Here is a 27,492-nt window from a genome sequence, read left to right as displayed (position 1 = left end):
GCGAGCTTTTGATAGGCGACGAAAAGTGCTTTCTCGCCACAAATCTGGTTGAAGCGTTCTCCTTTTGCCCTCATTTCAGACGAAAGCAATGGAGATCGAAGTCGGGCAAAAGTAAATAAAGGTTGAGGAGCTGGCCATTGCTTCGCGCGAGGCAAGAAGCTACAGCATAGAAAGACAGAAAGAAAAAAGAGAGAAAGAAAGGAATAAGGAAGGACAGTTAGAGATAAAATGACTGTTTTTAGGTACTGGTCGCAAATCGTCGGGAAAACAGAAAGAACAGAAAGGGATCAGAAGACTCTACACCAATGATGGTGGGGTAAAGCAAAGGAAAGTTTCACAGAAATCGTTTCGATAAGGACTGACCATCTATTGGAAGTGACGGTGTCGCTCTGCGACAGCCCATAGTATAGCAGGGAGGGGGAAGAACCTTATTTCTGTCGTTGAAAGCTTGAAATTCCTCCTGCTCAATGTCGTCGTGCTGTGTTAGCAGATTTCTCGTTGCTCAAGAAAAGTTTCCAACGAGCTTTTTGATGGAGTTGAATTTTGTTGGGTCGCTATAGTGTGGACAGTGGTGTTCTGAAATGTGTTAGTTTAATGTTAGAAAGAACGCACATCTCTGAGGGTATTTTAGGTTTGAAAGAAGCAGTTGAAGAAGGTAGCTTTGGGTTATAATCCAGTCTCCTTTCGAGGAACAGCGAACACACGCACTTTCTGCCAGCCTTGTTGAGCGTAAGAATGCTGTTTTTGTTCATGTCACTTGACGGAGAGAATGTGAAGCGTTACAGTGTGACTGTGTCGCTAGAGTAGGACATGCCGTTGGTGCAACGTGACAGAAGCCTTCGCAGAGTTCTTCGACCCACTCAGTACCTGGACTGTAGCCTGAGCATCGATGTAACGCAGTGATACGCTATGAATGCCGTTCTTGCTTTGTACAAGCCGCAGCTTGGATTGCACGTTGCCCGATGTGTTGTGACTGTGAGCAAGAACACTGTCCCAATCGAAGCTGTGACCGATACAAAGTCATCAAGTCAGAGAGGTTGTCGCAGCCCACGTACCGATAAACTGTTGACACGGAAATATAGTGTATGCAGTACATGTCTGGTATGGAGTACATACTGGAAAGTCACTTCGGTCAGCTTTTATCCCTGTTCAGGCTTAAGGTGAGACAAAGTTGGGTTTCCGGCAGTCGGTACGGTGAAGATAAAGGTTCGGAGGAATCGGTCCCCGGAGTTTGCTAAGCCAAGCGTGTGCTTGGGAGACACGAGCGGGGTGTGCATTACGTTCGGACTCGCAACGCGTATAATGTGTGCCCCCGTGCAGTTCTGTGCTGTGTCCACCGTGCAGGACGTTTTGTATTGTTACATTTGCAGGGATAATAAGGTTGCAAGATTTTCTGAAAGAAGCTCGCTCCAACGACTGGGTGATCCAGATGTATCAGTTCCATATGGGACAGCCTTACCGCGACCTCTTCTGGAAGATCAAAGTGACCGAAGAGACCCGGATCGTGCTCGACGTCAAGCGTGAAAACCTTTTCACTGCACTCAAGCATGTAAGCGGCGTCCTCAACTTTGTTCTCAATGTGACAGCTTTAAAGCCAATGGGAAAAATGCAAATTGCAGTTAACGTCCCGTTAGGAGCAAATGCTCATTTACTCATATAGCGTATCCTTTATTAATTATACGACTGGTGGTGATGTAGTTATCCATTTTGATGCGTGTGACGTTCGAATGCGCGTTTCCTCCGAGGAAGACAACTTATAACTTGATCCAAACCGTAAGGCACGGAAATGTTTAGTTCTGAAAGGGCAATAGAAAGTTAGAAAGGGCCTTACAGAATACACTTCTCCTTTCTCAGTCCGAACCTCGATTTATGAATGATTTTTCCAGGAATTTTCCGTTCATAAGTGCAGGGTTGACTGTACACAAACATGACACTTAACGGCTGGTATTACATTCCATATTTCGAACGATAAGAGTCATGAAGATGAAATGCGAGCAGCTCCTGCAGAGGGGCCGCCGAAAACGTGCTGGAAATGTGTTGAAGCAGAGTGCCCCACGCTCGGAGAAACCGGAGAAACCACCCTAAGTGCGGGAAACGACGCAGCGGTCCATTCTCTTGGGAGAAAAGGCTTCGAGAACCTGGGAAATATCCTGTACACATTCATTGCAGAGGAGTTCATCACGCGCATATTCAGGGAGGACACGGCGGAGCCGATGGCTTGAGTGTCAGCCACAACATCTATACTCGCTGTTTCGGGCTGGCAACTTATACGTCTTGTGACCACCAGGCGGCCGTTCCATGCGACACTAGTGCGTTATAAAATTTAGGGTGTAGACTAGCCTTGCTTGGGGACTCAATACACGCGATATAGTTTGGTTAAATTGATGCTAACGTTGAAAATCTTCATTAAATCCACACTCGCCCTCACTTAGCGTGGAACGACTTGTCGTTACATCTCCCCTCTATTAGTCATTTTCAACGGTTCAAATGTGAACTGCGCGAGTTGTTTCTTCGTGCGGGCACAAACACTTTTGGTAGACGTATTGTGACCACAAATAGTAATTACATATACATTGTTTACAAATATTTCACTTTTATTTTGTTTACAAGTTTCCAGCATGATATTTGACTTGCTCCCTTAGGCAGTTGTGAAGTGTAATCTGTAATTTATTCTTCGCCGAGACAGCATTGCAGGGTTATATAGCGGTCCCAATTGTAAACTGCTATAAATATATTTGTGTGTCAATAAAAAAATATATATTCTGAATTATGTGCGCAGGCTCAGCAAGTTGGAATGCTAACTGAAAGACACAGCTACCTCATTACCTCTTTGGTGAGTAGTACTATACTACTACACTACACTAGTACTACACTATACTACACTACCATTGGACGCTATGCATATAAATTAATATTTAGCTAAGGAGTAGTGCTTAACAGTGTCCGTATGGAGAGAAGTATAGTAAGGGGGACAATGACTGCGTCATATCGTGACACATGCAATTTTCTGTAAGACAAAATATTATGTTCGAAAGGCTGGCTTAGCATTCTACAGTCTAGCAGCATATTGAAATCAGCGTTACATTAACTCAGACCATGGTGACGAACACATTTAATGAACCGAATCAAATGAGCTTCCCAGAGAATATTACGCGTGGTCCACGCTACTCGCAAGAAACACACCACATGAAATGGAAGTGATATGGAAGGATGAAGAGGAGGTAGCAACAAAAAAGTTAATCAAGGCGAAATCTATGCCATTTGGCGTTGTATCGGCGAATGGGGATTCCCAATAATCCTGGTGCCCCTTGTGCACTCGTTGTATCCTAGGAATGCATTGTCGTGAGGAAGACGGAATTGCCTTTGGTGCTTGTTAGTCTGGTTTGCCGAAACAATAAAGCGCGGCATTGTTTGCAATGACTGCGTCTTTTTCAAGGATTTGCACACAGTGGATCTGGAAGAATTCAAGTACGGCCAAACAAGAATCACGGGCTATCGACTGGTAGATGTGGAAAGTCCAGAACTGCAGGGCTTTCTCAAGGATTGGGCGGCCATGTCTTCCAGGAAAGACAATAGGATACCCGTCCCAGAAACAATTAGGGTGAGTCAGAACTCAAACTCATGTGAGTTCTCTCGAGTAACAGACGGAAAAGAAAACAAGCCGTCTTTTTAGCGTTGATAGCAAGAACACGTGGTTCTTTTTCGTTCTCTCGAAGAGTAGTGAAATTTGCAACACGGAAATTAATTATGAACGAATATCACCGACATTGACTTCTCTCACAATGGCGCAGCCAGTATTTCAGCTGTAGTGTTCATTGAAATTTCCGGCATTCTCTCGCTTGGTGTCGCCATTTTTGCACGTCGGCTTCTCCTCACGCTTGTAAGCGTTAGGAGAAGCACGCTTTACAGGACATGCTTGCGAACAGCAAGTTGATTTCACCTGACACTTGTTAGCGTTCGAAGAAGCACGCTTTACAGGACATGCTAGCGAACAGCAAGTTGATTTCACCTGACGCTGTCGGCACTGTTCCCCCTGAAGTCGGCCCAGAACGCACACTATCCCCCTGTCCCTCACTCCCTCCTTCTGTCATCTCTCTATCTATCCACGTCTGTACGCCGCTCATAGCAAATCAAAAAGGAAATCGCATAATCAAAAACGAAAAGCAAGTAGGCTTCACCTGAGGACAGCAAGCGTCAGGTGAAGCGCGCTGTACGGAAGCATCGCTTTCGCCATTCAGTGTGATGAGTGGGGTCCGGAAAGAATGTCCCCGGAAAACAACGTCGCCAAGAAGATTGCGACAGAGGCTCTATAGGGCAGTGATGGCCAGTAGTTAACTACATGTAGTTAAACTACTAGTTAAACTACCAGATTGTAGTTAAAAAGTAGTTATCAACTACTTGCAGAAATGTAGTGGCAACTACTAGTTAAACTACTATTTCGAGTAGTTAACTACAATAGTTAGGTTACTGCAGGCGCCAACTACTTCCGATTTTGCCGCAAGTTTTACGGCACGATTGTGCTTCCGACTTTTACCTTGAGCTACTTGATTGATGAGAACGGAGGTGCAGAGCAATTGTGCCGTGCATGTGTACGAAATCTTCACTTTTATCACTGCTTGTGATTCCTATTTCGGTGTCCAACAACACTATAGAATGGGATTGGTGTTGATGGACAACGTTAAGTAGTTCTAGATGTAGTTAAAATACGTTGCAGTAGTTAAAGAAGTAGTTTTAACTACCTCCCCTGAAAAGTAGTCGAACTACTAGTTAAACTACTCCATCGCGAAGTAGTTAGTAGTTATAGTTAAACTACTGTAGAAGTAACAGAAGCGTATACGAAGAGGGGAGTCAAGTCCTGTAGATCACATAAACAAAATACAGAAACCGACACCGAAGATTTTTGTTTAAGTTTAATTTGTACAAGCTTTCGCGTGGAGGTCCACGCTTCCTCAGGTACAAAGTCAAGTGGTGACACACATAAGTATATATAGTATAGCCATATACACGACTAAACATACAGCTGTACAAAGAAAGGGAAGGGGAAGGAGGTATGGTGCCACATGTCTGTGCACAATGAATAGCTGGGCAGACGGATAAGTGACCTCTAACCGTTTAAGAACAGTAAAAGGTGTTATTGTGAACAAAAAGGCTCGCCAACCCAGTTTCGCGGAAGGGGGGGTCAGGAGTATGGGAAACGAGTGGCCCAGAATGGACAAAGGGGAAGGTTACGGATTATCTAACGGAGTGCCAGACGGTGACTGAAGCGAAGATTCAAGAATTGTGCACAAATAAATATAGATATATAACTATTAAATTGGCATAAGCGGATATAACGAGCCAGGACTAAGATTCAGACCATTTGGTGTGAGACACTTGAATTGCGAAATTAAGTAGGACTCCCTATTCTTACGTTTGATGTCGGTGCGGAACCCAGATTCTAACAATATAATTTTCAAATCAGTTTCAAAATCGTGATTAGGTTGATTGAAATGAATGGCGACAGGAGTTTGGCGGGCATTTAGGATATCAAATTTGTGGCCGTAAAATCTTTTTCTCATTGTGTTGGAGGTTTCACCGATGTATTGTGAATTGCACTTGCAGCAGAATATCAAGTAACAAATATTGGGTGAATTACAGTGGAGTGAATGACGAATTTTCAAACAGAAGTCACCCAAAGTACTACGGGCAATAGTGGACGGCGCGATAAATTTACATGTCTGGCACCGTGCACTACCACAGGGATAACAACCCGGCGAGCGCTTCATGATGCATGATGACGTGAGGATGTCGCGCAAATTTTTGGATCTACGGAATGCTACTAATGGGGGAGTCGGAAAAACTTCCTTTAATTGCTCGTCAGCATGTAATATATTGAGGTGGCGTCTAAGAATGGAATTGGTATTGACAAGTGATTTATGATATGTAGTGGATAAAACTACATTACTTAAGTCTTCTTTGCGTTTCGGGGTGAGTAAGGACTCCCTGGATAGGCTAGATGATTTGGCAACAGAGTCATGAATGAGTTCAAGTGGGTAATTTCTTTTTTGGAAATCAGATACCATTTGCTGAGCATGTTTTACAAAATCAGTCTGATCTGAGCAGATTCGTTTCAGGCGCAAGAACTGACCATATGGAATACTCCTTTTCTGGTGATTAGGATGATAGCTTTCATAGTGGAGATATTGGCGCTTGTCCGTTGGTTTCTTGTATAGTTCAGTGGTCAGCCTACCAGATTTACATGCCACTGTCACATCAAGGAAGTTGATCGATGACCTTGAATAGTTACAGGTAAATTTAATTTTGCTATGCAGAGAATTGAAGTGATCAAAAAATGACTGCAAAGATGCCTCATCATTTTTGTCCTCTGGTCTGGTGATGAGGCATCTTTGCAGTCATTTTTTGATGACTTCAATTCTCTGCATAGCAAAATTAAATTTACCTGTAACTATTCAAGGTCATCGATCAACTTCCTTGATGTGACAGTGGCATGTAAATCTGGTAGGCTGACCACTGAACTATACAAGAAACCAACGGACAAGCGCCAATATCTCCACTATGAAAGCTATCATCCTAATCACCAGAAAAGGAGTATTCCATATGGTCAGTTCTTGCGCCTGAAACGAATCTGCTCAGATCAGACTGATTTTGTAAAACATGCTCAGCAAATGGTATCTGATTTCCAAAAAAGAAATTACCCACTTGAACTCATTCATGACTCTGTTGCCAAATCATCTAGCCTATCCAGGGAGTCCTTACTCACCCCGAAACGCAAAGAAGACTTAAGTAATGTAGTTTTATCCACTACATATCATAAATCACTTGTCAATACCAATTCCATTCTTAGACGCCACCTCAATATATTACATGCTGACGAGCAATTAAAGGAAGTTTTTCCGACTCCCCCATTAGTAGCATTCCGTAGATCCAAAAATTTGCGCGACATCCTCACGTCATCATGCATCATGAAGCGCTCGCCGGGTTGTTATCCCTGTGGTAGTGCACGGTGCCAGACATGTAAATTTATCGCGCCGTCCACTATTGCCCGTAGTACTTTGGGTGACTTCTGTTTGAAAATTCGTCATTCACTCCACTGTAATTCACCCAATATTTGTTACTTGATATTCTGCTGCAAGTGCAATTCACAATACATCGGTGAAACCTCCAACACAATGAGAAAAAGATTTTACGGCCACAAATTTGATATCCTAAATGCCCGCCAAACTTCTGTCGCCATTCATTTCAATCAACCTAATCACGATTTTGAAACTGATTTGAAAATTATATTGTTAGAATCTGGGTTCCGCACCGACATCAAACGTAAGAATAGGGAGTCCTACTTAATTTCGCAATTCAAGTGTCTCACACCAAATGGTCTGAATCTTAGTCCTGGCTCGTTATATCCGCTTATGCCAATTTAATAGTTATATATCTATATTTATTTGTGCACAATTCTTGAATCTTCGCTTCAGTCACCGTCTGGCACTCCGTTAGATAATCCGTAACCTTCCCCTTTGTCCATTCTGGGCCACTCGTTTCCCATACTCCTGACCCCCCCTTCCGCGAAACTGGGTTGGCGAGCCTTTTTGTTCACAATAACACCTTTTACTGTTCTTAAACGGTTAGAGGTCACTTATCCGTCTGCCCAGCTATTCATTGTGCACAGACATGTGGCACCATACCTCCTTCCCCTTCCCTTTCTTTGTACAGCTGTATGTTTAGTCGTGTATATGGCTATACTATATATACTTATGTGTGTCACCACCTGACTTTGTACCTGAGGAAGCGTGGACCTCCACGCGAAAGCTTGTACAAATTAAACTTAAACAAAAATCTTCAGTGTCGGTTTCTGTATTTTGTTACTGTAGAAGTAGTTAATGGCCATCACTGCTATAGGGTATCTACACAGGTGTGTTACATGTGCGCACCGACATGGATACATGGAACATGAAAAATATACAATGACACCAGTTAAGAGAAATACGTGTGCACATAACATCGTACAACATCGTACAGCTACCAGCAAAGCGCAGATAAACCTTGTTGCTTAAGAATTATTTTACTCGTGGCTAAGTTTTTGAGGTTCACTGGAAAGTGCGAGGACTATTACTATTAGTCTATTACAATTTAATGCGTTTGTCTTGCACGCCATCTTCGTGAATGCCTTCATAGTCGTTTGGACAAAAAATAAATAAATAAAGGTAGAATAAAGAAAGCCCTGCACTTATTCTACTATTCCGTCGTATTTTTTAACCTGTGTTTGCTCTCACAGACGGAGACAGCGCTCATGTATGACGCTGTGAAACTATTTGCCAACGGTCTCAATCAACTCGACTCGACGAAATCCGTTGAATTTCCAGTCATATCGTGCGATGTGGCAGTTTCTTCTTCGGATGGCAGCAGCCTCATAAACCTTATGAAGCCCGTAAGTACTTGAAATAAATATGCTTGTTCGTATGCGTGCTCAGGAAACGCATTATCATATTCACTTTATCGATACAATCTTTCTAAACATTGTTCCTTACATTCTTTTTCACACAATGCGAACAAGCAGCGATTCTTTCTTTGTCATTACTGCATGCTCGTATCCGGTTTGATTGGAACTGAAGCGCGTGAGAATTAGTGACAAGCTTAACATGGATGCACAAGTTTTAAGCTCTTGTTAATAATTCACTGATGCCCCTACATGTCTGCGTCGATGGATCAACATGGAAGCGGTACATACATCGCCGCCTGCATTCGGTGATTACAACTCCGCCCTGCGGCAAGGAGTGACAAAAGTGACAAAATGCACTGGAAATCCATCGTTACAAAAATCTTTCACTGTTTGCGTTGCACAGAATGTATTGCGAAACCTGTGTATGTACTTGCAGTATACTCGTATCCGGTTTGAAGCATACGCAAAGCTTACTCATGAATGCATCCAAAAAAAGCTATACCAGGATACCAGCAGGCACGTTTAATCTAAAACGGTTTAAAAGCTACTAAAAAGGTACTTTAAAAGGTAAATATGGAACAGTAGAACGTACAATATCCGAAAATTTATCTGTTCGCTATATAGTCACAATTTTTGACCCAATTGCGGTCATAGTTTTTGGAAAATTAAAATTGAAAGTTACGGGCAATGCTGTGTCGAAGTAGTCACCAACTGCGCGTTGCTCCTCAATTACAGTGCCAAAACTACATTGCATGCTGATAACACTGGGTTTAAAACGGAAACTATCGGCTACGTAGCCATCTGGAGCAGCAAATAAGTTGGGAACACAGATCACTGTTGGTTGACGAATTGCGGATTATTTCCCACCAGGCGTCGCCCCGAGCCGTTTTACCACAATTTTGCTAGCATGTTAAGAAAATATTAAGCGTTCTCTGTCGCATGTCTAACTTGTTGCCAACAACTTGTTTACAAACTTGTTTACATACAACAAGCTGTTAAACTACGCCATCAGCATAAACTTCCTGTCTGCCGTTTTATGGCACCTGCAACAGCAAGTGCAATCGACATGTATTGACACAGAAAAAAAAAGAAAGTAGAAAAGTCACAGGCTTTTAGGTCACAGGTTTTGATCACAGTCGTTCTCCAATGCTGTGTTTCGTTGCAGATTTCTATACAAGGCCTTACTGGACTAGTCAGTTTCGACCCGCAGGGATTTCGTTCATCTTTCGTCTTAGACATAATGGCCTTAAAGAGTGATGGGCTGCAGAAGGCAAGTTTTTCTTTTGTTGCATTCGCTGAAACCACAGTCTGTATATACGTATATGCATGTGTGATGCTCGCTGGTCAACGTCCACCACTTTAGACTCTTTACTGCAAGCGATGCTCACGATGCGAAGTCCTGGGTACAATCCAAGTCCAATACAACGGTTGTGACGATCTCCGTACCCCTCCTCGCACGACGCGTGGCTTCAGCGTTTAATGTCCTTCTATGAGATGGATCCTAATGACTTCTTTGACCGGTTTCTCTTTTTCTTTTCTTTCGTTTTCTTTTTCGCTGCGGCGTGCTCAACAAATAAAATGTGCTCCTCCGAAAGGACCACGAGCGCAGGTGGACGCAGCGCGCGCGCGCTATGCCTTTGTTGTGCGCACCTTTAAAAAACCCTCCACTCTTCGAAAGAGCGTGTAAGAGTGCGAGGGAAGAAGTACGTCAGCGATTCTTCGAGGGCGGTGATCATGTGACTCGTGACGTAGACCGGCGAGAAAGAAGAAGAGCATTGGGAGCTCGTGGAGATCGGGCCGATCCGTCCGAAGCTACTCTTTCCGTGTGCTTTTATGACGTTGATTGTGCAGCTCACAATACACTGCACAGCGAAAATATTTTGCATGGCGGTTCTTGATGGACGACTTGACGAATGAAACAGTGTTACGAGTCATGTTAAATGTCACGTGCCCGCTCATTTAACAAACGTTCCAAAAAGCATTCTCTTAGAAAACCGGATGGCGTCAATATTTCATTCGAAATGAACCCCTTGAGAGCCGCATATGTTATGTACGTCTATCGTGTGAAAACGCCTTGGCTTTTCGGCTCGATGTTGGGGGACGAAACGACTCCTGTATATAAGTACTCTATGTGTGCGCTGCGATTTCCGTTCTCTTTTTTTGTGCGCCCTGCGAACGTGATTTCAGAAGAGCAATTAGGACTTTTCTGTGCCATTCTAGAGCGTTAATGCCGACCGGTGCTTAATCTTCATTTGGCGGGAAGGTGGGCCCAACGGCGCATAATCGTGTACAATTAAGTTAAATGTCGGTTTGATGACTCCGCATTAGCACCCTTTACCTGCGTCGCTCCGCGAGGGTGCATACCTTTGATGACATGGATCGATCTTGTTTGTCTCCTTTCCGCTATTGTCCCGTGTCTGCTGCCCAGTTCTCACGGATGAAAAAAGAAAACCGTCGTAATCTGTTTGCAAAACAGGAAAATTGCTTTTGTGAGAGCTGCTTGGTTGTTTTACCGTCATCAGGAACTGTAACTCTAGATTGCCTCGCTTTGAGCAGATATCGAAACAGCAAAAGCGTGTCCCCGTGCAGAGAGTCTGCGGACGTATGTCCAAGAAAAAACACGTAGGGCTATATGTGGACAAGACTGGTCTGCTCCGAGAAAAGGCAGAATTTGTTGCGTTTACTGCGACAGATGACGGATGTCTGGAAAGGAAAGGAGGAGATGTTCCCTAGGAACTGGGCACTGTTTTCACCACGTAATACTGCCTGAAACCATGTGCATTTTCTTCACGACTCATTTGAAAACAGAAAGTGTGCGTCTCTTTTTGCACACATCGAGCGAAATGCAAGGTGTGCAAAATAGGCGAGTCCATCCCATTGTCAAAATAAACCACGTTTCGTGACATTCTGCAGTAGATTACAGTAACATTACTCCTGGCTGGCATGAACGTTGGTGCTCAGCACGAACGAGGACTCGTCGCCCTGGCGGCGGACGCGTTCACTCCGCTTAAAAGGAGGGCAAGAGGAGGGGAACAGTCGCTCCAAAACCCGTTCCCAGCACGACGCTCTGCGCAGTCGCGTTCGCGCTGGCCCGCCCGCTGCGTGGAGCAAGACATGAACGCCTCTCTCTGAAGCTGTCTATAGTGATAGCGAAACTCAGGAAGAACACGTAACGTGGTTCTATAGACTCGAAATATTGTACTTGTCATGGTGCTTCCGTTTTTCTGTACTAGATAGAGATAGCAGCAAAGTATACGCATTGTCCTCAGAGCGTTTATTATTTTCTTTTTCACATAATTTGTGTATCTCTTACCTATGCGAATGTACCAATGCTTATGGGTGTCTTGTTGCAGGTAGGGCGATGGACGCCAAGGGACAACGTTACGGTTGATGAAAACGCCACGTCGGACTACAACTCTTTGTTTTTACAAAATAAAACGCTGATAGTCACCACAGTTCTCGTAAGTACAAAGCGAACATGCGTTAGTTACGTTTCGGTGGCTCAGAAGCGACATGTTAGGGTGAAGATGTCATTTGCTATCTACAACTTGACTTCTTCAGTTTGATAAGTTAAAGTGCCGCAATTGACTAAAAAATTATATTTATTTTATTTCGTACAAAAAAAATAAAATAAAAAATACGCGTTCAAAGACCTAGTACGCAGAATATAAATGCCACGAGTAATGATTAGGCGCTTCCACGAATTTTTGTAAGAGACCCGCAAATATTCATAGTTTCGGATTCCCCAAGACTAGGTGACGTCACCAGGAACACTGGCATCTGTTTCCTAGCAACGATCAGTGAACCGCCTGGGTTTTTTTCGCTCTCCGCCCGTGTCGGGACAACGCCACCTAGATACAGACGGCCTGCTTAGAGGAGCACTGAGGATACCCCGATTTTGTGTGTGTGTGTGTGTGCGTGCGTTTTCCAACAATTAAAATGAGTTCCTGCGAAAGGACGATGGGCGCAGGTATGAGTTTATGTAGCGTCTACAGAGCGAGCGCGAGGGCTGTGTTCCCCTCCACCTTTGAAAAATTCTCCTCTCGTGAAAAAAGCGCATCGCAGAACGGGAGGACGTCGTGACGTATGCTACTCCCCCTCACGTGACCAGTGACGTACAGCGGCTCCGTGCCCTGTTTCTTTGTTTTTTCTTCGCAGCTCACGCGCCGCTTATACATGCCTGAGCTGTGCCGCTGTACATCACTGGTCACGTGAGGGGAGTAGCATACGTCAAGCTCAAGCATGTATAAGCGTCGCGTGAGCTGCGAAGGAAAAAAAACAACAAAGAAACGAGGCACGGAGCCTCCAACACGTCACGCGAGCACCGTGTCGGCCGTCTGCGGCTGCTTTCTCCTCCTGTTTTTTCTTTTTTTATAAATTCGATTATACAGCTATAACGCACCGCAGAGCGAAAATATATTGCGCTGTGACGCCTGGTGGACTGCTTGACAGATGAGGCAGGATTTCGAGCGACGTTAAATGCCACCTCATTTATCCCTTAGTGCCTCTTCTCACTCGTTCGGACGTAGACATACAGGGTGTTTCAGGAAAAATGAGCCAAACTTGAAAAACATGTTTGATTGCGCTCCAAAAAGACGGACTGCATAGTATTACCAGTGGTGTGAGGATGCCCAGACTATTTTTGTTTTGTAATTAATTAATTAATTGAAATTAATTAGCCATTTTTAATTATAAGAATTAGAGCAAAAATGCCAATGAGAAAGTTGTAGCGTGCGATACAACAACACGAAACCCGTTGATTGCAACTTTGTACCTCCAACGGATCCTTTTTTTTCGCGGCTTCAAAGACTAACTTTCGGGTTTACAATAAACCGACGCGGGACCTGTCGGAGACAGGTTGGGTCCTGTGCAACGTCCAACGCACGGTCCTGTGCGTCTGAGCCGCAGTCCTTGCTTAATCTAATAACGTCGATTAGGGAAGTGACTCCTTCTTAATTTCGTATTCCTTTCAGACTCCCCCCTACATGATGCTTAAAGAATCAGCGAAGGATCTAGTGGGAAACGATCGGTATGAAGGCTATTGCGTTGACCTCATGCAGGAGCTGTCCCATCAGCTCAACTTCAACTATGAGATTCAACAAGTGAAAGACAGCGCTTACGGTTTACAGAACGAAGCCGGGGAATGGAACGGCATGATTGGCGAAGTCGTGAGCGGGGTAAGTGTTTTAGTCACTACTATTGAATTCCATTCGTAGAGTACACAAGAAGTAAATATTAAAAAAAAACAATAAAAAAACGAAACCTTCTGTCACTACGTGGGACAGGTGTTTGTCTGAATTGAGTGTTTTTGTCCACATATTTTAACAACTCTTTAACAGTTAAAGAGTTGCCGCGCAGTCTTGATGCGGAAGACTAGCACGTCCTCTCGGCCCTTAACTGTCGGAAGGAAAAAAAAAAAAGAGAAAAGAACAGAAAGAGACACATATTTCGGGGCTCCTTCTACTTTATACAAAGTCAGTATAGAGCCAAAGTGTGCAGGGTGCATTCTCTGCGTATCTAGTGCTGGCTTTCCGGGCTCTCTTACCATGTTGCCATCTGTAGTAGAAGCCGCTGCCGCAGAATCTTTTCGCATTGTCAAAGAACGCGTTCCGCCTAGGCTTTAATAGCTTTAATTGAACGTGATCTTGCGAAATGAACGAGCCTCTCGCGTTTCACGCTACGAAGGCTAGCCTGGGACTGAATGAAAACACGCACCAAGTGAGCTCTCCGTAGACGTGCATCTTGTGGTCGTGGTGGTGCTGGTGGAAGGGCTCGCCGTTGGCGGCATCACAGAGGTGGGCAACGTCAAGACTGACGCCCTGGGGGGATGTGCGTCCTGGACCGACTTCTAAGGGAACTGTGCCGACATATGTCTGAAAGCGTCTGAGGAAAACCCAGGAAAAACCACACACAGCACAGCCGGCACCGGAATTCGAACCCGGGTACCTCCCAGTCTCGACGTGACATGGCCAGCACGCTAACCACTGAGCCAGTGCTCTAACCACTGAGCCGGGAGCTGGTCGTGCATCTTGTGAGCCGTCACGTTGCCGATCATGTGTCCAATGGCATTAGCATATTTAGGAAAGCGAGCCCAAAGGAAGCAGAGTTGAGAGCTAGTGGAGGGGGAAGTTAGAGGGACGCCTGCGCCTGGTGCGAGATAATGAGACCCCGCGTACACCTAAGTAATTGCTATTGATTGAATACATTCTCTATTAAATTACAAGATAGAACACTCAGAACGATAACGATACTGTTGCCGACCACAACTATACCGTTCCTCTTGACGTAATGCCACAACAACAAGACGCATGGCGATTATGCGAACTCTGTTGGGGGCTGTTCATTACATTACATCTGTTACATCTGTTGCGGCCTGTTCATTTCGTCGCACCACCCATCTAATCTAGCCATATCCAATTCGTGTAATAACCTATTCTGGGTTACTTCACTGTCGCATAAATACCACGTCGGACTTTTCACTCTGAGCTGTGTTGTGCAGTGTTATTGTCTAACCCATTGGCGGTTCTTTTACTATTCCAGAAAGCTGACCTGGCGATTGCAGACCTGACCATCACATCAAAACGTGAAGTGGCCGTAGATTTTACCATGCCTTTTATGAACACGGGTATCAGCATCTTGTTCAAGAAGCCCACAGAGAAAGTGACAACACTCTTCAGTTTTCTATGGCCCTTCAGCATGGAGGTCTGGGCGTATGTGGTTGGCGCTTACGTCGGCGTTTCCGTGGTACTGTTCCTGGTAGGCCGTCTGAGTCCCTACGAATGGGACAACCCTCACCCATGCCGCCAGCAGGACCAGGTGCTTGAGAACAACTTCAGTCTTCTAAATTCGTTATGGTTCACCATTGGATCCCTCATGCAGCAAGGCTCCGACCTTGCTCCTAAGTAAGTTCATTTGAGGTTTACCTGCCGTTCGTCATTTCTCGGGAACCCAAAGTTACGTCGGCGGCTCTTTATAGCATGATGTGTGTAGGCCACACAGAGCACTACCTCTATATTGTATACTAGGTGGTACTTTGAACTTGGCCCCTGTAATCATAATTCTGCAGATGTTATGCTGTAGCCATAATACATAAATTACCGTTTAGTGCCGAGCAAGTGTCCCTGAGCCCCTCCCTCGATAATGTTGCAAGATTGGGACCGGCTGCTTGCATGGTTAAATCATAGAAGTTTGAGTTCCGACCCTAGATGCATTTCAACTGGAAAAATTGAGGACATACAGTCATTTCGGAAGTAAATATCAGGATGGTTGTACAGGAAAATGTAGTGGGGGGCGCTTGCTTGATGCTTCACTGTTCTTACAGTTAGTCAATTATAATGATTGATTTTGTCTAATCAAGAAAATGCGTTAATGCACAGCGAACCAGGAAGCAGTTGCTTTGTAAGGTACTTATTCTTATCTTCCAGAGCTATGTCAACAAGAACGGTAGCTGGTATTTGGTATTTCTTCACGCTCATCATGATATCATCCTACACCGCCAACTTGGCTGCTTTCCTGACGGTAGAGAAAACAAACTACCCCATTGAGAATGCGGAGGACTTAGCGAAGCAGACCTCCATAAAGTATGGTTGCCTCAAATCTGGGAGCACACGTTCTTTCTTCGCCGTAAGTTCTACAATGGACTTACCCCGCGAAAGGACAATAAACAGCACCACAGATTATCTATATTCTGCTTTACGATGTTCTATTATAATTTCAGGAATCTAAGATCCCCACATACAGAAAGATGCATAAGTACATGCTGAGTCACGAAGAAGTATACGTGGCATCAAATGACGAAGGTGTCGACAAGGTCATGGCGGGTGACTATGCGTATCTAATGGAATCTGCTTCCATCGAGTACATCATTGAAAGGAACTGCAACCTGACACAGATTGGTGGACTTCTAGACAACAAAGGATATGGAATTGTCACGAAAAAAAGTGAGAACCCTTTTAAATCTTATCAGAGCAGTTACAAAGCAGGGCTTCACCAATGAAAACGTGCTATACGGTCCTGTAGCATTGCAGTAATGATTGCACGGTACTTCGTTCTGTTCTAAGAACACGGTCTACTGCATCCATAATGGTTCCCGCTTCCCCCATCGCCTGCTATGGAAGCACTTACTTTTTTTTTTCTTGTTTTTTTTTTTTTGCAATTTCAGTTTTATTACTACAATGCGCAACACAGGTGATATGAATATAGTTCAAGGTGATACGTTGGCTTCAATTTTTACGTTGCTTACTGATTACAAGGTTGCGGGATCAAACCTGGTAGAGGACTCGAGCGATTTGGTGGCATGGTACAAACTGTTCAGAACCGTCGGTGAGGTACGCCAAACACCCAAGCGCTGAAATTACAGTTCACGTTAAAGAACGTTGAGGTGGGCAGAACTACACTCCTGTCACACGGGCAGTCTTCAATGGTCATTGGAACCAACGGCCATTGCACATGCGCGCAAGCGTGCAATGTGGCAACCTGCCAGGGAGCATTGGATCCAATGCTGCTTGAGAAGTTGACATGTTACACGCTAGATGGCGCTATGCGCATGTTCAATGGCCGTTGGTTTCAATAACCAGTGAAGACCGCCCGTGTGACAGAGAGACCGACCGCTCTGGCGTTGCTAGTGATTATGAGTGATCATGCCTCGCAATGTGAAGCAATTGAAACATCATGTTATCACGTTTCGTTGGAACAATAAAGAAGCATATTTTCTCACACATTATTGAAGTGAAGTATCCCAGGAGTGATGGAACAGCTTACCTTATTGCCGCGTGACCTCATCGTCCTATATCTATCCGTTTCAGAATCTCCATACCGTCAAATTCTGTCAAGTGGAATTCTAAAACTCCAAGAAGCTGGGAAACTTCATAGCTTCAAAGAAAAATGGTGGAAAGAGAGAAAAGGCGGCGGAAAGTGCGCAGATGACTCTAAAAAATCTTCAGCCGTAACGGAACTGAGCCTGGCCAACGTGGGTGGTGTGTTCGTCGTCCTACTAGGAGGTCTAGGGCTAGCGTCTGTCGTGGCAATTATGGAGTTCCTCTACAAGGCTAGGAAGTCGTCGAGGGAAGGCTCAGTAAGTAACAGCGGCATACAGGGCGCCCAACGAAGGGAAGAGCACACGGCTAAAGTAGACACGAATTATGTCAAAACCTTTGTGCAGACAGTATAGGTAACCACGCTCTTAAAAATGAACTTCACCACATAGCACGCTCCTAGCCAACCATCACCCCGAATGACAACGTTATCGCTCTAGATTTGTTGATAACGGGAGGAGGAGCCTATTTTGTGCCATTATGCACGGCACAAAATAGGCTCCTCCTTCCGTTTTCAACAAATCAGGGGCGAGAACGTTGTCATTCGGGATGATGGTTGGCTAGGAGCGTGCTATGTGGTGAAGTTCATTTCTAAGAGTGCAGTGGCATGTCGTCTTTAAGTATTCGTCACAATCACTAGAGTGTTCTCGTCATCGCCTTATTTAAAATTTTAGTTTTGCTCGTGGATCTTCCTTGTTACTACGGCAGTTTCCTGGAGAGCAGCCACCTTGCATGACGTCACCCGATCGCCATTACAGCAGTGTGGTGGCGTCATGCCCGCGCCCTGTGATATGCGCCGCAACCAATACGGCAGTGTGGGGCGTCATAGCCGCGCCCACTGATAGGCGCCGCAACTAATACGGCAGTTTCCTCGAGAGGAGCTATCTTACCTGACGTCATCCAGTCGCCATTACAGAAGTGTTGGGGCGTCATGGCCGCGGCCAGTGATATTGCGCCGAAACCAACGTATACTATATGAAGTACGGAATCTCCACAGCTGCCACCCCTGTCGGGACAAAATGGATTGCCACGTAGCAGGGTGATGGGATGAAGCGAGGTTACAGAATCGCGGGTATGATTCGAGGCACTTCCAGGGCCTGTAATGCCGGGCAAAAGCATGGGGTGCGAAGAGCTAAGTTGATAATGTAGATGAGACTGCGTCCCCTACACGAGTCCTGATGACGATGAGGGAATGTCCCAGAGGGCAGGATGCGCTGGGGAGCATCTCTACCCTTTGCATATACAGGGTGTCTCACGTAACCTATCAAAAATTATATTTAAAAATCTACACGTCGGAAAATTATGGGGTCAACGGTATTCCCCTACAGAGAGTTTTTGCCATCGTGTGAGAACACTTTTACGAATTTTTCGCCGTGGGAAACTTCATTTTTCGAATTAAAGTCCGGAAATTGCCTAGTCAACCTAACATTTTTTCGACAGATTCGGGAAGCACGTGTCGAGTTTAGCCCACCACGGAAAAAATTAATTTCGTGGTACAAAAGTAAGGAGCGGAAAAAAATTGGAAAATATCCCGTTTCGGGCCGCGCAAAATGCCGCTCGCCTTTCGCATCCCGTCAGAGCGCTCCGGGAAGCGACGCATGAAAAACAGTCGCCCCGCCCCTTTAATTCCCCTCCCAACGCCCTCATGTTTTCAGCGACAGGTTCACTTGGTGATTGCGTTTATCTTCTTTTGTTGTTCTACGCTTCGCTTTTTTTTTCTTTTTTTATCGTTTGCTTTAGTGATACGGCTCGCCAACCTGCATGATATGAAGGGTCGAAGGCGAAGGGGCGGGGCGACTGCATCGCTTCCCGGAGCGCTCTGACGGGATGCGAAAGGCAAGCGGCAATTTGCGAGGCCCGAAATGGGTTATTTTCCCAATTTTTTTTCCGCTCCTTACTTTTGTACCACGAAATGAATTTTTCCGTGGTGGGCAAAACCCGACCCGTGCTTCCCGAATCTGTCGAAAAAATGTTAGGTTGACTAGGTAATTTCCGGACTTTAATTCGGAGAATTAAATTTCCCATGGCGAAAAATTCATAAAAGTGTTCTCACACAATGGCAAAAACTCTCTGAAGGCGAATACCGTTGACCCCATAATTTTCCGACGTGCAGATTTTTAAATATAATTTTTTGACACGTTACGTGAGACACCCTGTAGAACTCACAATCAGGGTGCGTAGCACGTGTCAGCTGAACAGACGTTGACCTCGTCCGTGAGCCGTCACAATGACTTTGCGAGTAGCACAGCTGGGAGGTTGGCGTAACACCATCATAGAACAAATGCCAACACAGCAGGTCAGTCAGATGTATCGAAAAGCTCGGTTCTATAGAACTGTAGTACACGATGATAGAAACAGTGCATCTCGTTGCTGGTAGTACACGGTATTGTAAGTAAGTACACAGTAAGAGTGGCTGTCGACCACGCTGGCTATTACAAAAATCCAGGAATATTGGTGTCTGAGGTCGATTTTCGAAGTCACAAGCTACTACTCTATAAGTAATCGGTGGGGTACCACGTATCATAGATGGCATGAAGAGCAGGTTCGACGGTGCAGCGCGTTAGGGTAACGTGAGGCATAGTCAGACGAAAAAGGTCGACTTTTTTTTGTATTTTGCCACAGGAAAGAAAACTTTACATTTTTAACTCCACTGGCTAGAACAAATCATTTTTATACGGGTCATACAAAGTAAACGTTATTTTGTGATATCATTTGATATAATTTATTTCGTCATTAAGGGCACTGTAAAGCGCCAGAGGTCCAATTTAATTTAGCGTGGCTATTCGATAGTCCAAGCCATGAGTATGAAAACGGCGCAAATTTCATTCCAATAGGCGGTGCAGTTAATTAGAAAATTAAAATTAAAGATTACGGGCAACACTGTAATAGTATTCGGAAGAGATCCGTACTCTCTGCCGAGTACTGCGGCAACCACATTGCACGCGTATAACACTGGGCCCGACCAAACAACCCACTACAGAATCCGCCCCTGCAATCCACACAACGAGCCACATAAAGCGGATAAACAAACTTCGTGTTGTGCCTGTCCCTTTGTGTTACCTAGTCTCGGGGTTTTACAAATAATGAACAGTTGAAATGTGGAAGTCGTTAAAAAGGCCAGACAGCGTCGGGATTTGTGCACTGTGTGCGTCATCCTCAGAACCATTGCTTTCCGTTATGTCGATCATTCTGTGATTTCTCCACACTTGGTTCAGGTGGCGCTTCCGTCGAACAGCGCTGCATTTTTTTCATTTTTTTTTTTCGCAAAAGCACACTAAACAGGGGTTTCTGCACTCCTACGGAAATATGATACGAAATAATATAGCCAACAAAAGAACAAAATCGTGACAAATAGTGCTGCATACATAATACATACTGGACAGTGTTGCCCGCTGCAAAGGGGGTTGTTCGACACCAGGCGTCGCGCCACTGTACTACGCCGGATATTTTTATGAAAAATTAAAAATATTTAGAGAGCGTTGTCGGTCGTACGGTTCCGTATATGGGATTTACAGGCAACAGAGTCTCAAGACACGTCGCCATCATATCTTGCTTCTCTGCTGCTTTACAGTTCCTTTAAATACAAGAATACATGTCATGGGCGGCCAAAAAGCAGCACGAAGCTGCCTTTAAATAGGGCACTACGAAGAAGAGATATTCCGACAAACTGCGAAAATATAGACAGCGAACTCTTATAACTGTGTGCCCTAGGCTCGGGCAGAGTGTTACAACCAGTGGGGGAGCATGATACCACGAGCATACAACGAATTAATTGATGCAAAGGCAACTTCGAACGTGTAGCAGGCGTTTGCTCTGCCTCAGAAAACGAACTTCTTTTCCCCCCGCGGCATTCGCTCCTGCCAGCAACATGACTTCATGTATAGGCCGTACTATTCAACACCCTGGAGGTCACCGCTTCAGTGTGCCCGTGCTCCCGTAACACAGTGCCCCATCACACATCTATTGAGATGCGCGTATCAGCACGTGGCTGAGCGCGAGCAAACAACATGCCGTCTTTGGATTCGAATTGTGAGTGATTCCGCTTTCATGTACTAGAGTAATAACGCATAGGATACAAGTCACTATTGCTATATTCCACGAAGAAATGTCATCAAAATATTTTTTCCACGTCGAAATACGTCCGCCAATACGATTTGCCTACCGATTGCCGATTGCTTGCTGATTTGCGTGAACCGATGACGATGTCGCACTGTTTGACGGACACTGTTACATTTTCGCTTTTTTAAGGTTCCCGATTGAGGCAGATATCGGCAATGTAACACTCTGCCCCATACCTCACTGTGCCTCACGTCCCCCTACCGCTGGAGACCAGAAGCTCCTGCGATAAAGCAGTTTCAGCGATAGAGATTGATAATGGGGTAAGGTTGTTGCGGTGACAGGTAAATAGCCGCTGTACTTTCGCTGTCCTACATACAAACATAAAAAGGGTAGCGTATATGAAGTGGTTTTTGAGAAGGTTGACATCGGCTCGTAGCTGCATCTATCTCAGTTTTTAATCCTATTTGGTTTTTATGATCTTAAGATTGCCAGCTCATAAATTACATGCGTGAAAGTAACGTTAAACTCTGCTAATGTGTGACGTGTAACATACTGTGACATGACATTCATGGGACACCCAAAATGATGCCTGAACACACTTCTTTCAAGTTTTTGAGTGTTTTGTTGCTGCAGACAAGGCAGTCTCAGAGGTTTTAACCCCTGATATCACAGTTGGCCTTTGCGCATTATTTACACGCGGAAAAATTGACTTGAATTAGCGGTTGTTGATATCAACCGCTGACGTGCAAAGCAGACACAGGCAATGTGACCTGGTTGCTTTGTACTTAATTCTATTAAGGTTTTGAACGACAACTTGTCAACTCGCACTACCTTACTTGTCAAATGGCGTGTATATGACAGGCCACAGTCAGTAGGATGTTTGTTGGATGGTCGAGGTTTGAAATGTATCATTGTGCCAGCGTATTTACATCTGTCGTCCTCTTCAGGGCTCCTTGTGCAAAGAAATGCTGAAGCAGCTGAAATTTGCCATCTCGTGCCGGAGCTCCACAATGCCTGCGAAAAGCGATAAGCCTCTGGAACTGGAAAGCAACGGGGGCGACTACCGCATCGCAACTGTGCCGTCTTTCCAGTCCGACTTCTAAGCCAGAGGAACATCCACCACATCCACCACACCCATCATTCTCTCCCTCATCCCAGAATATCTCTCTTAGAAGGCGTTGGCTGGCCGCCTCGGTATGGTGCTTCGTGTGTTTCCCGGAGCCTTCAAAGTACCTTCAGTACGATAGATTAGAGACCCTTTTGACGTTACCGGCGTCAGTGGTAGCTTTTAAGATTCATGTGATATGTAAGAGTAACTCGCCATACACGGTTTCGGACACCTGGTTACACAAGGGAGGATCACACATGTGTTCGCTCATCTGGACAGCTGCCACGTCTTGTGGAGCGGTCCGGTGCCGTTACAATAGTAGGAAATTTAAGTTTTAGCTTTGTGTTTGCTGCTGCGCTCCATGCACCGAGTGCGCACTCTGGGCAATTTCGTGAGCGAGAGCAACAAGAGTATTTCCCTGAGCCAAACTCGTGCTCTTCTTAAGCTACCTCCGTATCATTGTTATTTGCCACCCCTTCCAGATAGTACTACATTTGTGGGCCATTCAGTTTCGAAGTTAATTATTATACTCAATTTATCGTGCGTTTCCGTGTTATGGGCGCAGTTCCAGTGCACTGAGTGCTTTTGCGTTGCGGTATATTTATTATGCGGAACACGGCGGAAAAGTATTTATGATATATATCACTAGTTCGTGCATGCGTTGCGTTCGTAAAACATAAATAAAAGCGCGTTTCCGTACTTTTGCTCTGATTAGCGATGCGAGGAACTCTCAGTATGGTAATGCCATGCTCACTTTTGGCCACGCGCTGGCGAAAGTGGGCTGCTACATATTCACAAATAAGTGTCTATTATTTATGGCAAACACATTTCGCTCTGGAGGGTCGAATATTCGACCGTCCCTAAGGCATCTGCGGTTTGTTCTACAGATGAACCATTTGATTAAACCCTATCCCTGCATGAAACCTCACATCAGATTTTCCTGTGAAAACAGAGCCTCACATTCTGTTTATAAATCGCTGCCTTACACTGACATTGTTTCCCTGATAGAGGAAGCTTTACTAGGGAAACAATAAATCGTTTTTGCGTGCTGCAGAACTAGGGAATATTGATATTTGGCTTTATTTTTAATTTTTACTCGCTTTACGTTAAATAACGGAAGCTGGGGAGCACAGCTCTATAGTCAGCTATTAATACTTCTACAAAGGCGCACTGAAGCCAGAGCTAGCTAAACGGTGTTAATTTGTATCACGTTGAACTGCGTTTGCCTCATGAATCATCTTCCTTGCCTCCCTCGTTAACTGGTAGAGTGACGAAAAGAAGGAAAGGTTTAAATACAGGCGAGGATATTATGACTGCTTAGCATGGTCACACTTCATCGGAATTGTACAATTTCTTATTTTTCAGAAGCACTCTTCTTGGAATTACGAAACATTTCGGTGTCTTTGTAGACTACTCTTCCTCCGATTGTTTCAATTGCTGGTCTTTCATCTTATCAAATGTAGGCGCCAATAGCCTCATTGACATATGCTGAATAGAAAATTTATTTCACTTGGTGACCAAACGACCATCGGTAATGTGACATATGCCTATGTCTAATCAGAGCAATGGCATGGGAACACATTTCCTAACGAGCACTACAGGTAATTTTTTTTTTCAAAGGGGAATTGTCGAATGCTAACAGGGAGGACGCATTTGTCCGTTCCTTCCCTTTGTCAGCACTGCTCAGAGTTGTTACGACATCGGTACACGGTGCTTGAAAGGAAAGAACGCCCATGTTACAGACTGACAAGACCTGTAAGACCTATAAGAGACCTATAAGACTTATAAGCACCTTTCGCTTTTTCAGCTGTTCCTGATACTCTACTTGGGTGTTGTTTTCACCTACCAATACGTAGTAAATTAGTTGGTCCAACTCTACTCGGCAGGTAAGGAAGATGACGATCAAGAAAATTAGCTCATTTTCCGGAAGCGCGCAGCAACAGGGACACAACCATCGGTAATGTGACATGTACATTGGCGTCAAAATATTAATGCTGCCAACGCTGTAGATACAGCTGCGTTGTCAACGCTCCCCTTTTGTGTGTATAATAGGCGTACCACGACAGTTTTTATTCGTGCGTACAGGTGCGTCCCCTCTCGCGGTGCCCGAACCACACAGACGCTCTCGAATGCTGTTTAGCAGGAAAGGGAGATGCGTCAGTGTAGGAGTCACCGATATTCGAAGAAAAACCTCACCGATAAGCTTGGGCCATAAAATCCTAACCTTGTATTTCAAAACCATATTGCAAAAAAAAAAAAACAGTGAAAAACAGTGACGCCCAGTGAAGAGACTAGATTGGCATCGCTGACGGCACCGCAAGTGGCAGTGGGCTTGAAGGCGTTCACTGCCTCACAAACAACAACAATTTCATCACCCATATGCCCTATTTATCCGTTACGTTAACAATACCTTGCTACGGTTTTCTCCAACGCCAACGTGCACTTTTTCAGTATTTTACACGTAATAACTGACAAGACATAGTGAGCTATCATCAAAAGCACAGAACGACGTATAAATTCACAAACCTAGTGCAGGGCCAGAATGACTGAACTTCTTTCCCTCTCTCATATATCCTGCAGGTCCCGATAAAAGTTTATGGAACACGCGAGCTGCGTACTTGTTCTCCGGTGCGACACCCTATCGGCAGGCGGAAGCGGGCGAGTTGGGAGAGTTCACTGCTTCGGAGGAGCGGATGAGTGTGCTGCTAGCGACAAACTGCGGTAGTTTCGGTATTGCTTCTCTTGAATGCACATGCCCGCGAAGTGGGTTGGATTTCCCTGCAGTGTTCTCCAACACCACGTGATTGTACGATTGTGAAGGCTGGCAGCTCGCCGCTATCATTGGGATAACAAGGATTAGTCATGTGGAAACACTTGGTGATTGCTTTTATTGGAAAGCAGCGACGCGGTGACAGGCGAAAGAAACAAGATGTATCTTTTGCACAATTGAACCGTTACGGGACGATCACATTAAATATCGAGGCACTTTACATATACAATCTTTCAGTCACGTGGTGTTAGGACAGCACTGCAGTGAAATCCGACCCACTTCTCGGGCACGTTCAACAGAAGCAATACCGAAACCACCACAGTGTGTCGTAGCAGCACATTCTTCGCCCCTCCGAAGGAGTGAACTCGCCCGTACTCGCCGGCTTCCGCCTGCAGCTAGGGTGGCGCACCGGAGAAAACGTACTCAGCTCGCGTGTTCCGTAATCTTTGGTCGGGACCTACAAGCACCATATATTGTATACCATGTTCTGCATTTGTGCTTCAAGCAGTTGATAAACCACGCAATATGTTCCACAGAGGGAATGGCGGAGAAAACATTAACGTATTGTACATACGTAACGTGTATTGCACATACCTTTAGCCTCTGGGAGGAGGCCTCATCTTTCAGCTTGATGTTTGTACTATGTTCGAGAAATTTTGTTGGTGTATTTTAGCCTGTGAATACGCGAGAGCTATACGATCATGAGTATACCGAGACAAATCTGTATCCAAACTCCTTTGGTTTGCTACGCCTCATGCATATACGGCATTGAATTGCCAAATGAGGGACTTGGTATACATTTGTATGAATTGTGTGAGCTACGTCATTAGCTGTCCCCGCCCATCCCCCTTCAAATGGGAACACATGAGAATGGAACAAGGGCGCCACCACCGCTCTTGTACGCTTTTTGAGGGCATCGCATGTCGACATCCCTGACAGACGACCCTGTGTACATGGACTTTGCTCATCTCATTATCGAGAAGGAATAACCTTAAGTTATCTACCTATAGTGTGTCCGTGTTATTTTTGTATGTAACATAGCGCCGAGTGACGGAAGGTACCAAGTTAAACGTGAACAAGTCTGGAACAGAACACTGGGTTGTTCACGACACCATTTAGTGAATGTCTAATCAAGTAACATGTAACAGTTGTACAGGGAATGAATAACCATGTCATCGTCATGTCATTCTTAGTCACTGTACCACTTGCTATACTTTTTATTCTAGGGTTCGCGTAGTGTGCTCCACATGGTATTTCGTTATTTGTTGAAGAAAGTCACTTCATTTCGTTTTGTAGTCTTTCAGGCTGTAGGAAAAAAAAAAGTAGTTTTGCTTCTGGAGTAGCGAAGTTTCAGGAAAGTACCTTCGTAATATTTCATGCTCAATGCGCGTAACGGGGCGGTTATGGATGAATCAATCCGGTTTGTGTTGCTGACTTTTCCTGTAACATACTTTGGAAGTGCCATATTTCCTAATGTCGCTTCGTTCCCTTGTAGTATACGGCCACGAAAGAGAAAAGTGTTCTTGATATGAGGAATTATTACGTGGTTTAGAAATCTACACTGCGTTTTGGAGGTTTTGACTTCAGTCTCACATGAGCCGCATAAGTCTGCCAGGTTGAGATGGTTTGTTGAAAAGCATGTTGATCTACAGTGTGTTATCATTTTGATAACTTATGGAACTATTTTAATAAAAGTTATTCAATAAAAACGTTTATATGATACTCAGTATAGAAAGCCTACCTCGTAAAGCATCGAAGGGAGAAGAGACCGACTTGGTGTATAGGCGCCACGATTGTTATGGACCAGAGGTAGGTAGTGATAGTGCCACTTGTGTATTGTATGTATCAAGTAAGAAAAAGTGTACTTTTTTTTTTCATTTCTCCAGTTTGTTCCCAAAGTAAAAAAGGAATACAGCTGAAAAAGCTGATCAAGCAGCTTGAAAACAGCCGTACCCCCGTATATACTTCTTTATTTCGACATTGATCCCCCCCCCCCCGTACTTCCCCCGTACTTCATTATTTCGCCATCGATTCCATCGAGATTTATCCTATACACAGCGTAATGCACTTTTATGCCATTAAACATGGAGTAGCATATTGTGATGGGAATGGGGTTTCGAGATCTGCCTCGTAGCAGAGAATGAGGAAGCGGAATCCGTGAGGACTGTAATGAGGAGTAGACGAGATCGGAGACAAGAAGCGAATCTGGAGCCAGACAGAGACTACTGCGTAGGTAGGTTCAGTAGCTTCAGTAAATACACTTTGTCGACGGCTACGTTACACACGTCCTCTACTGTATTATCGAAAC

General features: G+C 44.8%; 1 protein-coding gene across 1 annotated transcript in view; it reads left to right on the top strand.

Annotated features, from left to right (window-relative positions):
* The window catches only part of LOC135401065 (glutamate receptor ionotropic, kainate 3-like), a 162,197-nt gene extending 135,305 nt beyond the window's left edge, over positions 1–26,892 (top strand). Inside the window, exons 4-15 of the mRNA XM_064633205.1 lie at positions 1,371–1,549; positions 2,780–2,833; positions 3,437–3,601; positions 8,270–8,422; positions 9,600–9,704; positions 11,788–11,895; positions 13,408–13,611; positions 14,975–15,336; positions 15,859–16,057; positions 16,152–16,374; positions 17,239–17,507; positions 22,254–26,892. Of these exons, the coding sequence (XP_064489275.1) occupies positions 1,371–1,549; positions 2,780–2,833; positions 3,437–3,601; positions 8,270–8,422; positions 9,600–9,704; positions 11,788–11,895; positions 13,408–13,611; positions 14,975–15,336; positions 15,859–16,057; positions 16,152–16,374; positions 17,239–17,507; positions 22,254–22,409 (2,177 nt within the window). The 3' untranslated portion in view covers positions 22,410–26,892. The remainder of the gene's footprint in view (positions 1–1,370; positions 1,550–2,779; positions 2,834–3,436; positions 3,602–8,269; positions 8,423–9,599; positions 9,705–11,787; positions 11,896–13,407; positions 13,612–14,974; positions 15,337–15,858; positions 16,058–16,151; positions 16,375–17,238; positions 17,508–22,253) is intronic.
* Positions 26,893–27,492: the final 600 nt, after the last annotated feature.

Source organism: Ornithodoros turicata, chromosome 7 (genome assembly GCF_037126465.1).
Source record: "Ornithodoros turicata isolate Travis chromosome 7, ASM3712646v1, whole genome shotgun sequence".
NCBI lineage: Eukaryota > Metazoa > Arthropoda > Arachnida > Ixodida > Argasidae > Ornithodoros > Ornithodoros turicata.
The sequence above is the reverse complement of the archived record's forward strand: the minus strand, read 5'-3'. Positions and strand labels throughout refer to the sequence as shown.